We start from the raw sequence: 14379 nt of genomic DNA, 5'->3' as shown, positions 1-14379 counted from the left end.
TTAATGATTGCAAATACTTTGCAATTATCAATATTTGCATTATCACAGAAATACACCCTCTGACTTTCTAATACTTTTAAAATATTAGAGTGTTAATATCTCTCATATATATATATATGCACATAAAAATATGTCAAAATACTTTCAAGTCCCAGCAATCACAACATTCACAATGACTCTGTGCCAGGTATTACATGAAGGTATAAATCATTCCTACAAAAAAAAATTTAAAAGAAAATCAATAAAGTTTAGTAAGTGGATAAATAAAAATATGTAACTCAATATGATTGAACAGCAAAATTGGCAGATATATTTTCTCCTCTTCCGTACTAAATGTGGGTCATACTCTTTTCAGGCATTATCATATAAAGTTATGAGCTCATTCTAGTTCAAACCATATGTTCACCAGACAGGAAAAAGGCCTGTGGACTGTCAGTGACTGAGGCAAATCAAGAAATTAAAGCAACTGGCTTCAATGGACTGTTGCATTTTGAAATTGCACGGACTCAGTCTGGGATGCAGAGTGAGACAACTTTATTCTCAGCCTGACTCCTTTTATATTCTTCTTGATACAAATCATATTATAAGTATAAAACTTGCGTCCAATTACAATTGTTAGCATATACCTATAAACCAATTAACTAACAGACCATGCACTGATCCGGTGCCTATTTACTGATAATATAATGTTTTGATATTTTCTTACTGCTGTCAACAGGCAAGGCAAAAGCTAGAGGTTACATATTTTGAAACACCTATCTAAGCAATGTCACAATGCTCTATATACTTCACTGTGTGTACTGAATTCTTGCTTTCTCATCCCACACTTTTGTTCTGTCAAGCCTAACAGTGTCCTTCTCCCAGGGCTGCTCTCACTCCGTCAACATATTTGAGCTTGCTCTGGAAACCCCCACAATGGACAACCTGGAAAAAGGCTGAAATTTGTATTCGGTGCATCTGGATAGGAATGACACTATTTCTCCCTTCAGGGAAAGAGCTGTGATTCATCTTGGTGTTTAAAAAAAAACAAACAGCAAATGGCTGGCTGGCAAGCAAATAGAGGTTCGAACAGCTGCAGGTCAGGAATGGGTAGTTTTTCCATATGAGCTCTACTGCTATTCCAATGTCTGTCAGTTGCTGAAATAACAGGCAATTGAGGGAGACAACAGCAAGACAATAAGAAAAGCATGCTGTGTGAAGGATGTTCCTTATTGATCTCTTCTTTCTGCTCTCCATTCTTCAGTTTATTGTCTCTTTTACTGTTTATAGCCCTGCTATGAAAGATAAGACATGTCTAGTACGAAACACTCTCCTTACTGCTTATTACATCTAAGTCCCTAATGGCCACCTTGCTACACTCTGATTACAAACTTTTCTCAACGCATTAAACAATGTGACTCACAACTACCACACAGCACATCTATGACGCATACTCTCTCTGCAGATTTTCTTGGAATGAGGATCTTTTTATAAAAATAAACAGCTAGCATATACACACATTATCATACTTCCCAGCCAAATAAATATCAATTCATAATAAAGAACCATCACAATCACAGCAATCACAAGGAACATTTTCCCATTTTTCATTGCAACAATTTGTAATCATTAAAATCCAACTTTCGAGTTGAGTTTTTACACAATAAACAAAAAGATCACAATTTATCTGTAGCTCAGCACTGAAAGAATGGCTTTTTTCTCCCATTCTTCACCATCTCCATTTGTCTTCCTTTTGGTACAAACTAGACCTACTTTTGGTTCAACTAGACCTACTTTGCATGGATAAAAATGGAGTCACAACGATGACTATAGTCTATCCTTTGCAAGCATATGCTTTCTCTGCATGTGCCTAGATGAAGCTAAGTGTTTTATTTATTTCGGGATTAATTCTCCTTATCTAGAATATAAAGCTTCCTTTACAGCAATTTTGTTTCAAAAGCCCTTAGTTTATATTACCATATCAGGAAGCCTTTAATACAGTAAAATCCCCAAAATAGCTTCCCGCCACCCCATCCAGAGGGTTTCTATTTATTATTAGATCTGGAACGCAGCTACACATGCGAATTTATGGCTGGGGGAAGCTGCAGGAGATTTTCCAAGAAAAGCCAGGGAAACATGATACTGTCTGCCACAGTGGTAAGTGGATGAGGTGCCTGATACGCTGACTAGCAAGGAAGCTTCTTCCAGCCCTTCAGTTCAACTGAAGAATTAATTCTCCCTTCGGTCCTGTTGCAGCAATGAGAACTGCAATTCTCTGTAACCTCAGTCACCCTGGAATTATGTTTGATGGTTTCTGCCTGCAGTTACATCAGCTGCACACTCATACAACTCCACTGACCTCATCAGAATTACTCCTGACTTTCACTATGTAAGCATAAAGCGATCAAGCCCTGAGGACAGGAAGGGTTGATAGGGAAAACAGACCTTAACTCGCTTGTTTTACATATTTGCTTTTTTACATGATACAACAGCTCAAATCTCTAACAAAAGCTTAGCCAAGGGAATAATGACCTCAAAGCCTTATCAATGTATACACTGCAGAAGGGAACTGTCTCATCATTTAAAGATGTCCAGAGGTGAAGGGTGACTGCTGCATTGCCAAAGAGAATAGAAAGAGAAAAATACATTACTGCAGCAGTACACAATAGAGCAATGTTCTTCCTGATAATTGCAGTAACTCTATAAGTTCAGAGATGTCTCCTTATGAATGATAGCCTTCCAACAGGGAGCAGTGATATACATAAATTAAGAACAAAGGACACAGATTAGCTCAGAGTAGCAGACATAGCTGCACAGCCTCTAAAACTACAAAACATTGGCATGCCTTCTGCAACCAAGAGCAAAACATTATATCCTCTGTCAATAGGATTACCTTGACTTACAAGTTCTTCAATCCACTGCTCCAGAGCACAGATCAGTTTACAGATCACTAAGCATACATATACCCATACAAATCGCACATATTTGGTAACACCTAATTTTGTTTAAAAAGTTAGAGAACTTGATTCACTCTAATAAGGTTACAGATGGCTTTGCATATCCTAGAAAGGTTTTGATATTACTTCACTACACTGCAATCAGATCACATTTTAGATGTCAAGCACTGCCACATTCTATATTAGTAACAGTGTGAGGAAATGTCAGGAAAATACCAAGATTATTAGCAAGTAATGGTGAAGCACACAGAAGGTGGCTCTCTTCCATCTCCTTCAGAACTCTTTTAACGAAAATCATTGTGGATCACTAGATTACAGGAGGTGGTGCAAGGTGGAAAGAGAAGTAACATCTTAGCAAATGAGTAAAAAAAAAACAGATAGCACTCAATTCCTTACCTTCATTTTGATATATTACAATTGAATGCTACTGAACAGTACTTTTTTTGTACCGGAAGCAATTCCCTTTTCCTCTTTAAATGAAATTCCTCCCCATCTTTTGCCTACATGTCACACCAAACCAGAAGATGCATTTCAGGAGTGCACCTAACAGGAATTTGGTCTATAGGGCAGAACAAGATGTAGTCTGCATAAAACCTCTGAAATGCATACAGCATGATGAGGGCTCCTCAGCACTACTTCATTCCACAAATTACCCCTACCGGGCTGCGTTACTTACCAAGGCAGTTATAGTTCTATATATGCACAGTAGGTGAGGTGAGTTGGAAGGAAAGGAATATAAAAACTATATCTTTATCTAGATAAAGATATCAGTTATGTTTTCTTCGGCAGTACCACCAAATTACCAAGACAGAAAGAACATTAAAAGTTTAACAATATTTGCACTTCTCAATTAAATTTTTTCAAATACACAAATATTTAGGAGTAAATATACTTACAGAAAACACTTGAAACGTATCACCTTTATTTAAATAAAATTAGCATATAACAATGTATATTCTAAGACTTAGAGATTTTTTAACAGAAAATCTAATCTCTCAAACACAGTTTAATAGCAGCCATCAGCAGAGGTGACCTCAGCCATAGTCTGGATATGAGAATTCCACCCATACAGATATGGAATAATGCAGGCGCTGATAAGCTAAAAGCACTGTTTGAAACGGGCTTAGGTTTAAGTTCAGAAAAGCATCTCTTTCTAGCCTAGCAGGGAGCAAATTTCTGTGAAATTAAGCTTTACCACTGGGGTATTACAAAGCCAACTAAGCACATTTCGTAACAGACTTTTTTAATACAAGCAATCTTGTTGAAACCAGTGAGTGCTCCTAATATATAAAATAAACAGTTCTCTGCAACCAAACTTTTATCCAATTTTTGCATTTCTACTGTATGCTAAATGATTGCCGAATAAGGCAGCTTTACTATAGAAACAAATTTGTTTATTAGGCCACAGCTATTCAGTTTCTCAATAATACAGGGAAATAATTGTACAGATCTGTGCTGGAACTGTTATATTTGATGTAATTTTGTCTATCCATTGATATGAACTGAAATCAGTTTTATTTCCACTTAGTTTTCCAGATTTCTCTTGGTTTGCCACAAGCCATGTTCCCTTTCTGGCTTTGTTCACCGACTTCCAGGTGCAGAACTCTGCAGCTTTGAATGCAAACTGCTGGGATATATTGTGGGGTTTAATATTAGGAATTTTTTTCTAACCAGAGAATAATCAAAGCTTGGATGAGAGGCTTAGTGAAGCAGTGGAATTTCAACTCTTGGAGACAAGTCCCAAGCAACGAGACAAACCTCTGAGCAACTTGCTCCAAGCTGACCTTGCTGCGGGGCTAAATCAGACAACTTTTCATAGAATCATAGAATCTCCTGAGTCGGAAGGGACCTACAAAGATCATCAAATCCAACTCCTGTCCCTGCATAGGACAACCCAAATGTTCACACCACGTCTGAGGGCATTGTCCAAACACTTGTCCAAACACAAGCAGTAAACTGTGATAACATCTCCCCATAGTCTCCTCCAGGATGAACAGACCAAGTGACATTAGTTGCTCCTCATATGGTTTCTGTTCTAAACCCTTCACCATCTTTGTGGCTTTCCTCTGGACATTCTCCAGTAGCTTAATATTTTTTCTATACTGTGGCATCCAGAACTGCTCACAGCACTCAAGGGGACTCTTAGAAAGCAAGCATCTTTTATCAGGACTGGGCAACACGAGGGAGCTATCTCCATCAATTCCGTACAGCCAGACAAGAGCTGGGACAGGACAGATTTCCCACTTATGTGCATGTGGATCAATTTTCCCAGAAATCTTACGCATAAAATATTTTTCACAGGGTTATTGGGCACTGGAATGGGCTGCCCAGGGAGGTGGTCTAGTCACCATCCCTGAAGGTATATAAAGATGGGTAGATGAGGTGCTCAGAGACATGGTTTAGTGGCAGATAGGAATGGTTGGACTTGATGATCCAAGAGCTCTTTTCCAACCTGGCGATTCCATGACTCTATATACTATTATTTTTCAAGGTCTAATGTTATTAGGAACTTCGCAACAGTGGAACCTGTTGCTGATTTGGAGCCGGCTCTGGCTCTGCCTGGCCTTGCCTTTGAGACAGGGAGAGGCTGCAAACAGAGATAGTCACAGCAGACACATCTGCTCAGCACAGGTCACACTGCACACAAAGCGTTATCATCTCCAAGGAATGAACAGTGCCTGGAAAAAAACGCTGTTTTAAAGAAAACAGGCTCTCAGAGGGACATTCTGTCTGACTTTCAAACAACACAATCGCTTACAGGAAAGTCCACTCTATGTTAAACCCAAACTACTCCCCCATTAGAGGCACTCCGTTCTCCCTCCCCGCCCCCCGACCAGCTCGCAGGCTCCGCCCCGGGATGGCGGCTCCGCCTCTCCCGGCTGGGCGGGAGCTTCCGGGTCAGCGGCGCGCGTGGCCCGCGTGGGTCCCGGTGGGGTGAGCGGTGCGAGGGGCCAGGTTGGTGTCGGGGTCTGCGGGGGGGTAGTGTGGGTCCCTCTGCATCGCGTCCCTTCTCTGCCCCGGCCTGGCCGAGCCCGGGCCGCCTGCCTGAGCCGCGGAGGGGCTGGGGGGTCGGAGAGAGGCGGCACGGCTCCATTGATCCCGAAAACGCCGGGAAATGAAACTGCAAGACTCGTTTTGGGGATTTAGAGAGCAAGCATCCTTTATCAGAGCTGGGCAACACGAGGGAGCGATCGCCATCAATATGTGCAGCCAGACAAGAGCTGGGACGGGATGGATTTCCCACTTACATGCACATGGATCAGTTTTCCCAGAAATCCTATGCATTTTCTATTGCTTCACAAGGTCTAATTTTAATATTATTATGAAACCTCACAACAGTCAAATTTCTTGCTAGTTTGGAGCTGCCTGACCTTGCCTTTGAGATAGAATCATAGAGGACTTTGGTTTGGAAGGGACCTTAAAAGGTCCTCCAGTTCAACGCCTCTGCCATGGGCAGGGACACCTCCCACCAGATCAGGCTGCCCAAGGCCCCATCCAACCTGGCCTTGAACACCTCCAGGGATGGGGCAGCCGCAGCCTCCTTGGGTAGCCTATGCCAGTGCCTCAGCACCCTCATAGTGAAGAAATTCTTCCTTAGGTCTAGCTTAGATCTGCCCCTCTCTAGTTTGTACCCGTTCCCCCTCATCCTGTCACCGCAAGCCTTTGTGATCAGTCCCTCTCCAGCTTTCTTGTAGGCCCTTCAGGTACTGGAAGGTTGATAGGGAGAGCCTACAAAGATGGTCACAGCAGACACATCTGTTCAGCACAGATCACACTGAACACAAGATGTTGTCGTCTCCAAAGAATGAACAGTGCCTGGAAAAACACTGTTTTGAAGTAAACATGCTATCAGAGGGCCATTCTGTCTAACTTTCAAAGAACGCAATTACTTAGATGAAACAACTCTGTTTTAGCTTAAATCCCAAATATTCCCCTTTTTGTAATAGTAACTTTCTTGTATCACCATGAACTGCTTTATCCGTGGGCCTGCTTTGGTTTTCTTTCCTTAGGTTTCTTTGGAGGCTCCTTTCCTCAAAACACAGAGCCATGACGTCCCTTGCGGAGCAGCTGAAGCGGCTGGCCCTGCCGCAGACTGACGCCAGTCTCCTGGACCGCAGCGAGGTAGCATCCCTGCTGTTCAGCTGCAAGGAAGCCGCTGCTATTGACAGGGACACGTTTTTTGCTATTGGTGAGTTTGGCTCTTTGGATGCTGGTAGTGTTAAAAATTGTGTATCTGTCAAAAAAAAACAAACAAAACAGCTGGAGAAAGATAAATGGGAAAGGCAAATCCATGTTCAAAAAAAGCCAGAAGGATAGTGCAGGAAACTATGGGCTAGTCAGCATTACTCCAGCCCATGGGAAAATCATGGAGCGGGTCTTCTTGGAGCACATTTCTGGGCACATGAATGATCAGGTGATTGTAAAGTCAGAGCCCTAAGATCATCAAGGGCTGGAGAATTTGCCCTATAAGAGGAGGCTGATGGGAACAATGTGCCTGTCCTTATTCAGTTTGGGGAAGAGAAGGCTTTGAGGGATCTAATAGCAACCTGAAGATACCTATCGAGAAGATGGGTCAGGCTTTCCAGAAGAACACATTAGAGGTTCAAACAATAGAGGTAAACAATAGAGGTTCGGTCTGGATGTAAGGAAAAGCTTTTTCACCACAGGGACAGTCAAGCAGTTGAAGAGGTTGTCCAGGGAGGCCATGTTCTCCCTCCTTTTGAAAACTCTGCCTGGATACTGCCCTGAGCATGCTGGTGTGATTTCAGGACTAACCCTGCTTTGAGCAAGGCCTTGGACTAGAGATCTCCCAAAGTCCTTTTCGAACTGCATTCTGTGATTTCATGAAAATGTGCTGATGTCCTGCTGTGTGGTAACGTAATAACTACAAATAAAATAAAGTGGCAAAAGCCATAGCTATGTTTGCACACTTTAGATCTCTTTCCATTTTTGTATAGAACCTTACCTGGCTATGGGATACTTCTCAAGTGAGAGAACTGTTTTCTAAAATGACAAATATTGACAGCATGTATTAATGTTAAGCAACAGGAGGGTAGATACATGTGTCCTTGATCCAACACAGGATATTTTTTAATTACTTAAATAGTTACTGTAGAACACTTGCATATAGTAATTTATTCCATATTTCACCCAAATGCCTTTCTTTATTTCAACTGAAGTTGTCAGCTTTGTGATTAACCATATATTTATATGTATTTACAAGCTTGTATAAAATAAAGAAATAATTCCCATGGTTCTCCTGTGGTGTATGTAGAATATTGTAGTTAAATCTATTCAAAGAGGTACCTTTGCTTGCTTCATCCGTATAAAATCATAAAATAATTTTTGATGGAAGCTACTGGAGATCACTTGGTACTAGCCCAGCTGAGCACAGGGGTAGTTAGCTCAGGTTGCTCAGGCCTGTGTTTGGCTGAGTTTGAGGATGGAGGTTCCATAATCTTTGATCCAATATTTCACAAATGATCTCGTATTTGACCACCCTCGTGTTCTGTATTAAAGAAAAAAAAAAATCTATTAATACATTTACTTGGAATTTTGTCTTAGACCTGTTTATTCTTTGGTTTGGTTTGCTTAGTGAGGATGACTTATACCAGTAGAGCAGTGAGGTTGAATGTGCAGTGAGGAGGTAGATGGGTAGGACTAGTGAATAAAACTGTTGCATTTAAAGCATTCTTCCTTTTTTTTCCATAGGATGCACTGGCTTAGAAGAGTTGATGGGGATCGATCCTGCCTTTGAAGTATTCCAGTCCAGTTTGTTTAGTTCCATGTCCAAAGGCCTGGAACGCAGTGTTCAGTCTAAAGCAGTAAATCAGGAACTGAATAAGAATATTTCATTATTCCTGATTCATCTGTCCCCTTACTTTATGCTTAAGCCAGCCCAGAAGTGCCTTGAATGGCTGATTCACAGGTAATCCACTGAATATCATACCATGTCAACAGATATTTTTTTCCCCAATGAGAAAAAGGTTGAATAATTTTAGTTTAGTTTTCTGAAAACAGAGATTAAAATGTTAATATCCATTTTGGAATAATCATTATGGGGCCATCTTATAGAGGACCTAGAGAGGCATTTATGCTTTTGGAAATGGGCTGTGTAAAAGAGCTGATTTTCAATATTAACTAGTACCATGGATGACATGCCTTAGTATTGTATAGTGTAACAAGAGCTAAGGTGTGAAGAAGAAACAAACCAAGTATTTTGTGAAATGTTGATATATTTAGTTATGTAAATTAACCTATCCAGATGCAGAAAGTGTAATATTTCATGTCATGAAAGAGAGGGTGATTTTGTTGATCTAAGCTTTGAATCAATTTTTTTTTTATGTATGTAGTCTACTGAAATTAATACTAGATTATTGTGATGCCTGGTTTAATATTGAAATCAATGCAGAAGAAACAAAAGGTATTTTTAAGACCTATAGGGACCTAAAATTATCTAGAACGAGGGAAAAAAAATCCTAACATTCGCACATATGGTCTGGTGGCCACCTTGGGATTCTGAACTCTAGGTGGACCATCCATCTGAGTTAGTATGGCAATAATCTCTTATCTTGCTTAAAATCAACTACACTCAGTGTTATGAGAAGAATACGGCTGGGTCTTTGTTTTGAATCTCCAGATAATTTCTAACTATATGTGTATTTTTTTCCTTAGATTTCACATCCATCTCTACAATCAAGATAGTTTGATTGGTTGTGTTCTGCCATATCATGAGACTAAACTATTTGTGAGAGTTATTCAGCTTTTAGATATAAAAAGCCCAACCCATAAATGGCATTGGATGGATCCAATAAGGGTAAAGTATTTAACAGATGCAAGCTGGGAGAAACATGAGGGGCTTTTATTAATAATATGCTGGCTGTGTTAATAGGTCTATGAATATGGTCCATTTGTTCATGTGGTTAGTTGTAGGACTGTACTGAAAGATTTGATTGCAGGAGTGGAGCCTGGATGCCCACCTGTTGTTTCTGTGAACTATAAAAAGCTTTGATTTTAATTAGCCTTTATTTTAGCAAAATTAGAGTATGCTTTTAATGTGCAAGTATTGCTACTGCTAAGAAGAAATGTCAACTACTAACGTATGTTTATTTCACTATATATCATATATATTGCTATTCATTGTCTGTCCTAATGTAGATACGAAGAAGTCCAGATTCATGTGGGTGTCCATTATTTATTTCAATTTAAATTTTGTTAGCTAATTGATTTAGAGATTTATATTGACTTTCACTTTGAGTCCTTCACTTTGCCCCTGACAGTTTTAATTTTACTTTTTTCACCATGTAAAGAAACCTGGAGTCCCACTGGCAAGGGGTACCGTCATTACACACTGCTATAAAGACCTGGATTTCATGGATTTCATCTGCAGGCTGGTGGCCAAATCTGTGAAGGTTGTTCATTTATTCTAGAACATTATTTATTTGTTGTTGCTTGGTTTTCCCTATCTTTGTATTTATGTAATATTGTGCTATTTCCCAATATTTTGAATTACATATCAAATAGTAAAAGGAGTAATTTATTAGTAAATCATAGAATCAGTGGGTTGGAAAGGACCCACTGGATCATCAAGTCCAACCATTCCTAACAATCCTTAAACCATGTCCCTCAGCACCTCATTCACCCGTTCTTTAAACACCTCCAGGGAAGGTGACTCAACCACCTCCCTGGGCAGCCTGTTTCAGTGCCCAATCACCCTTTCCATGAAACTTTTTTTCTTGATGTCAAGCCTGAACCTCCCCTGGCGGAGCTTGAGGCCATTCCCTCTTGTCCTGTCCTCTGTCACTTGGGAGAAGAGGCCAGCTCCTTCCTCTCCACAACCTCCTTTCAGGTAGTTGTAGAGGGCAATAAGGTCTCCCCTCAGCCTACTCTTCTCCAGGCTAAACAACCCCAGCTCTCTCAGCCGCTTCTTGTAAGACTTGTTCTCCAGCCCCCTCACCAGCTTCGTTGCTCTTCTCTGGACACGCTCCAGAGCCTCAACATCCTTCTTGTAGTGAGGGGCCCAGAACTGAACACAATATTCGAGGTGCGGTCTCACCAGTGCCGAGTACAGAGGGAGAATAACCTCCCTGGTTCTGCTGGTCACGCCATTTCTGATACCAGCCAAGATGCCATTGGCCTTCTTGGCCACCTGGGCACATTGCTGGCTCATGTTCAGTCGGCTGTCAACCAACACCCCCAGGTCCTTCTCCAGGCAGCTTTCTAGCCAGACTTCTCCTAGTCTGTAGCACTGCATAGGGTTGTTGTGCCCCAAGTGCAGGACCCGGCATTTGCCTTGTTGAACCTCATGCCATTGGTCTCAGCCCAGCAGCCCAGTCTGTTCAGATCCCTTTGCAGAGCCTCCTTACTCTCCATGAGATCCATGCTTCCACTCAGCTTAGTGTCATCTGCAAACTTGCTGAGGGTGCACTCAGTGCCTTCATCCAGGTCATTGATAAAGACATTGAAGAGGGCTGGACCCCATAAAGAGCCCTGAGGAACTCCACTTGTGACTGGCCTCCAGCTGGAGTTAACTCCATTGACCACCACTCTCTGGGCCCGGCCATCCAACCAGTTTTCAACCCAGGAGAGTGTGCGCCTGTCCAGGCCAGAGGCTGACAGTTTCTGAAGCAGAATGCTGTGAGAAACTGTGTCAAAGGCTTTACTGAAGTCCAAGAAGACTACATCCACAGCCTTTCCCCCATCCAGTAGTCGAGTCATTTTATCATAGAAGGCGATCAGGTTAGTTTGGCAAGACCTGCCTTTCATGAACCTGTGTTGACTGGGCCTGATCACCTGGTTCTCTTGCATGTGCTTCATGATAGCACTCAGGATCACCTGTTCCATGACTTTCCCCAGCACTGAGGTCAGACTGACAGGCCTGTAGTTCCCTGGATCCTCCCTGCAACCCTTCTTGTAGATGGGCACATCATCAGCCAGCCTCCAGTCCAGTGGAACTTCCCCAATCAGGCAGGACCGCTGGAAGATGATGGAAAGGGGTTTGGAAAGGACATCCGCCAGCTCCTTCAATACTCTTAGGTGGATCCCATCCGGCCCCATAGGCTTATGAGTGTCTAGCTGGGCAAGCAAGTCTCTAACCGCCTCCTCTTGGATCATGGGAGCGTCATTCTGCTCCTCTAACTCCTGGATTTGAAAACAGAGGGAACAACTTTCCTTACTACTAAAGACTGAGGCAAAGAAGGCATTAAGTACCTCATATGAGTGCCTCAAATAATACGAAATACCTCAAATAATATGAAAATTTCTTTTCTTGTTGTTTGTATAGATGGCAGTCTGTCAGAAATTCTTGTAAGTGAATGAGACCAATGAGCCGTGACAAAACAGTTTGGCAATACTGTATTACTTAAAGATGCTGTATTGCTTAAAAGTACTTCACTGTCTTAATTTCTGTTACACAGTCGTTCCTGCTACTGGTTTGTAACTGTGCTTTGAATTAGGTATTTCTTTTGGGGGTTGTCATGGGTGTTTTAAATGTTTTCAAATCTTGATAGGAACTTAAAACTGAGAATGTTAGAAGGTGAACGGATTTATTTGAGGTTTTTTCAGTTAACGTCAAATAGAGAACTAGTTTTATAGTCTCAGAAGAGTAAGACGTATGACAGTTCCAATTGTTTAGGGAACTAGAATCCATGTACTATCAAACTAAGCAAAGCACACACAGTAACAGGATTTGTTCACAGAGATAGTAGAGGATATTAAAAATAAACCTGTCAGCTTCTTGGCTGTCTGTTTCTTAGTCTTGAGCATTACACCAAAATCACAAGTGGTTTAGGTTATGTGATTTACTACAGTAGCTGAGGTGTAGCACGCATTTCCTTCTACCTTGTCTGTGAGGGGGAGCAGGAACCTCTGGTGAGCATTACTGGTAGGAGGAGTTGATGGCCTTGGTTGTGCCAGCAGGAGCTGGTAGAGCTTACATGCTGGAGTGCTGAGATATTGCTGGTTTGGGGGAAAAGCTCTGTGTGTTTCCACTTGTCCTGGTGTCTCAACAACTAATTTTTCTGTGGTCCAGGTCTTTTCAGAGTATCCTGGCAACTCAGCTCAGTTGAGAGTTCTTCTTGTGTTTTATGCCTCCACCATTGTATCAGCTCTTGGAGCCGCAGAGAAGATAACAGACACTATAGTCTCTAAGCTGCTCCCTTACATCCAAAAGGTACATAAAGCTTTGTTTTCATTTCTGTGTGATGAAATGCACTGTATAGCATCAACATGCTTTCTGCAGATAACATATAAGAGGGACATTGTGGAATGCATTGTACCACTCTTGGCCTGCTTTGAAACATGAGGCAGATGAAGGTCCATGACTATTAAGATTTTCTCACACCTTAGATGAGTACTTTAAGAACTCTATTTCCTGCTCAGCATGAAGAATGGAACTGTGAGAACTGTATACACAGTTTGAATGAACCTCTTTGTCTTAAAGACTTCCCATGCTAAACAATGAGGAAATGGAGTCAAGGTGGACAACTTGCTTTAATATCCTCTTCCCTCCAGGACTGTTGCTCTTTTAACGAACAGAGCAACGGTTAATGAATGTATCCTCTGTATTTGCGCACTCTGCGTGATGTTTTTTTCTTCTTGAAAGTTGAGCTTATAATTCCCTTATAAAACAACACATGGAGAAGAAGGTAGCATGATTCCATGGATGTTGGAATGAAAATTATATTCATGTTATTTTACTCTTATTTTAATTTGTGTGTGTTAAAAATGCACCTCCCATTTCTTTTCCTAGGGCTTGAAATCCTCTATACAGGATTACAGAGCTGCAACATACATGATAATTTGCCAGATGACAGTTAAAGTGACACTGGAGACTTCTTTGGTGCATTCCTTGATGTTACAGATAAGCAAAACATTATCTAAAGTGCCCTCATTAGTCAGGGATGGGGTTGCATGCTTGAACCTACTTCTACAAACTCAGAAAGGAGACAAACTTGGGAAAAAGTAAGTCTATGTGAATTGAGTTTTCCCATTTTTTAAAAGCTTGGGCGGCACTTTGATAATTTGATTTTTTTTATCCTTCTTGTTAAGGGGATACATTACTATAGAGATTTTGGTGGCTGACGTTTTAAAGGGCTTGGAAGTTTCTTTGGCTTAGTTTGAAAATTTGTGTGCTCGCTACAGCTAAGAAGTCTCAGTGATGTGAATCTGTCATCTTTTGGTCCCTGTTCTACTTCTCTCAAAGGATTGCTGTCACTATGCAAATCTGAATCCTGCCAGTAAAAGGTTTTCCTGGAAGTGGGAATCCTGGAAGAGAAGCCAACATAACAAGGGTAGTGGTCCTCTACCACCATTTCTTTTGTCCCACCCACACTAAGTGTTCTGGAAGTGCATGTGGTATTTCATTCCCATTGGTTTGTCTGCCCTGGAACAGTTAGGTAGGGGCAGTTGAACATGGTGGTAGAAGTCCCACACGCTACTGGAA

At 41.4% G+C, this 14379-nt stretch overlaps 1 protein-coding gene across 3 annotated transcripts in view; it reads left to right on the top strand.

Annotated features, from left to right (window-relative positions):
- Window positions 1–5815: 5815 nt before the first annotated feature.
- The window catches only part of HEATR1 (HEAT repeat containing 1), a 40961-nt gene continuing 32397 nt past the window's right edge, over window positions 5816–14379 (top strand). For all 3 annotated transcript variants that reach the window (XM_054062142.1, XM_054062141.1, XM_054062140.1), the window contains exons 1-7: window positions 5816–5891; window positions 6947–7125; window positions 8649–8865; window positions 9612–9753; window positions 10247–10348; window positions 12967–13107; window positions 13687–13898. In XM_054062142.1, the coding sequence (XP_053918117.1) occupies window positions 6984–7125; window positions 8649–8865; window positions 9612–9753; window positions 10247–10348; window positions 12967–13107; window positions 13687–13898 (956 nt within the window). In that variant the 5' untranslated portion in view covers window positions 5816–5891; window positions 6947–6983. The remainder of the gene's footprint in view (window positions 5892–6946; window positions 7126–8648; window positions 8866–9611; window positions 9754–10246; window positions 10349–12966; window positions 13108–13686; window positions 13899–14379) is intronic.

This window comes from Cuculus canorus, chromosome 3 (genome assembly GCF_017976375.1).
Source record: "Cuculus canorus isolate bCucCan1 chromosome 3, bCucCan1.pri, whole genome shotgun sequence".
Classification (NCBI taxonomy): domain Eukaryota; kingdom Metazoa; phylum Chordata; class Aves; order Cuculiformes; family Cuculidae; genus Cuculus; species Cuculus canorus.
The sequence above is the reverse complement of the archived record's forward strand: the minus strand, read 5'-3'. Positions and strand labels throughout refer to the sequence as shown.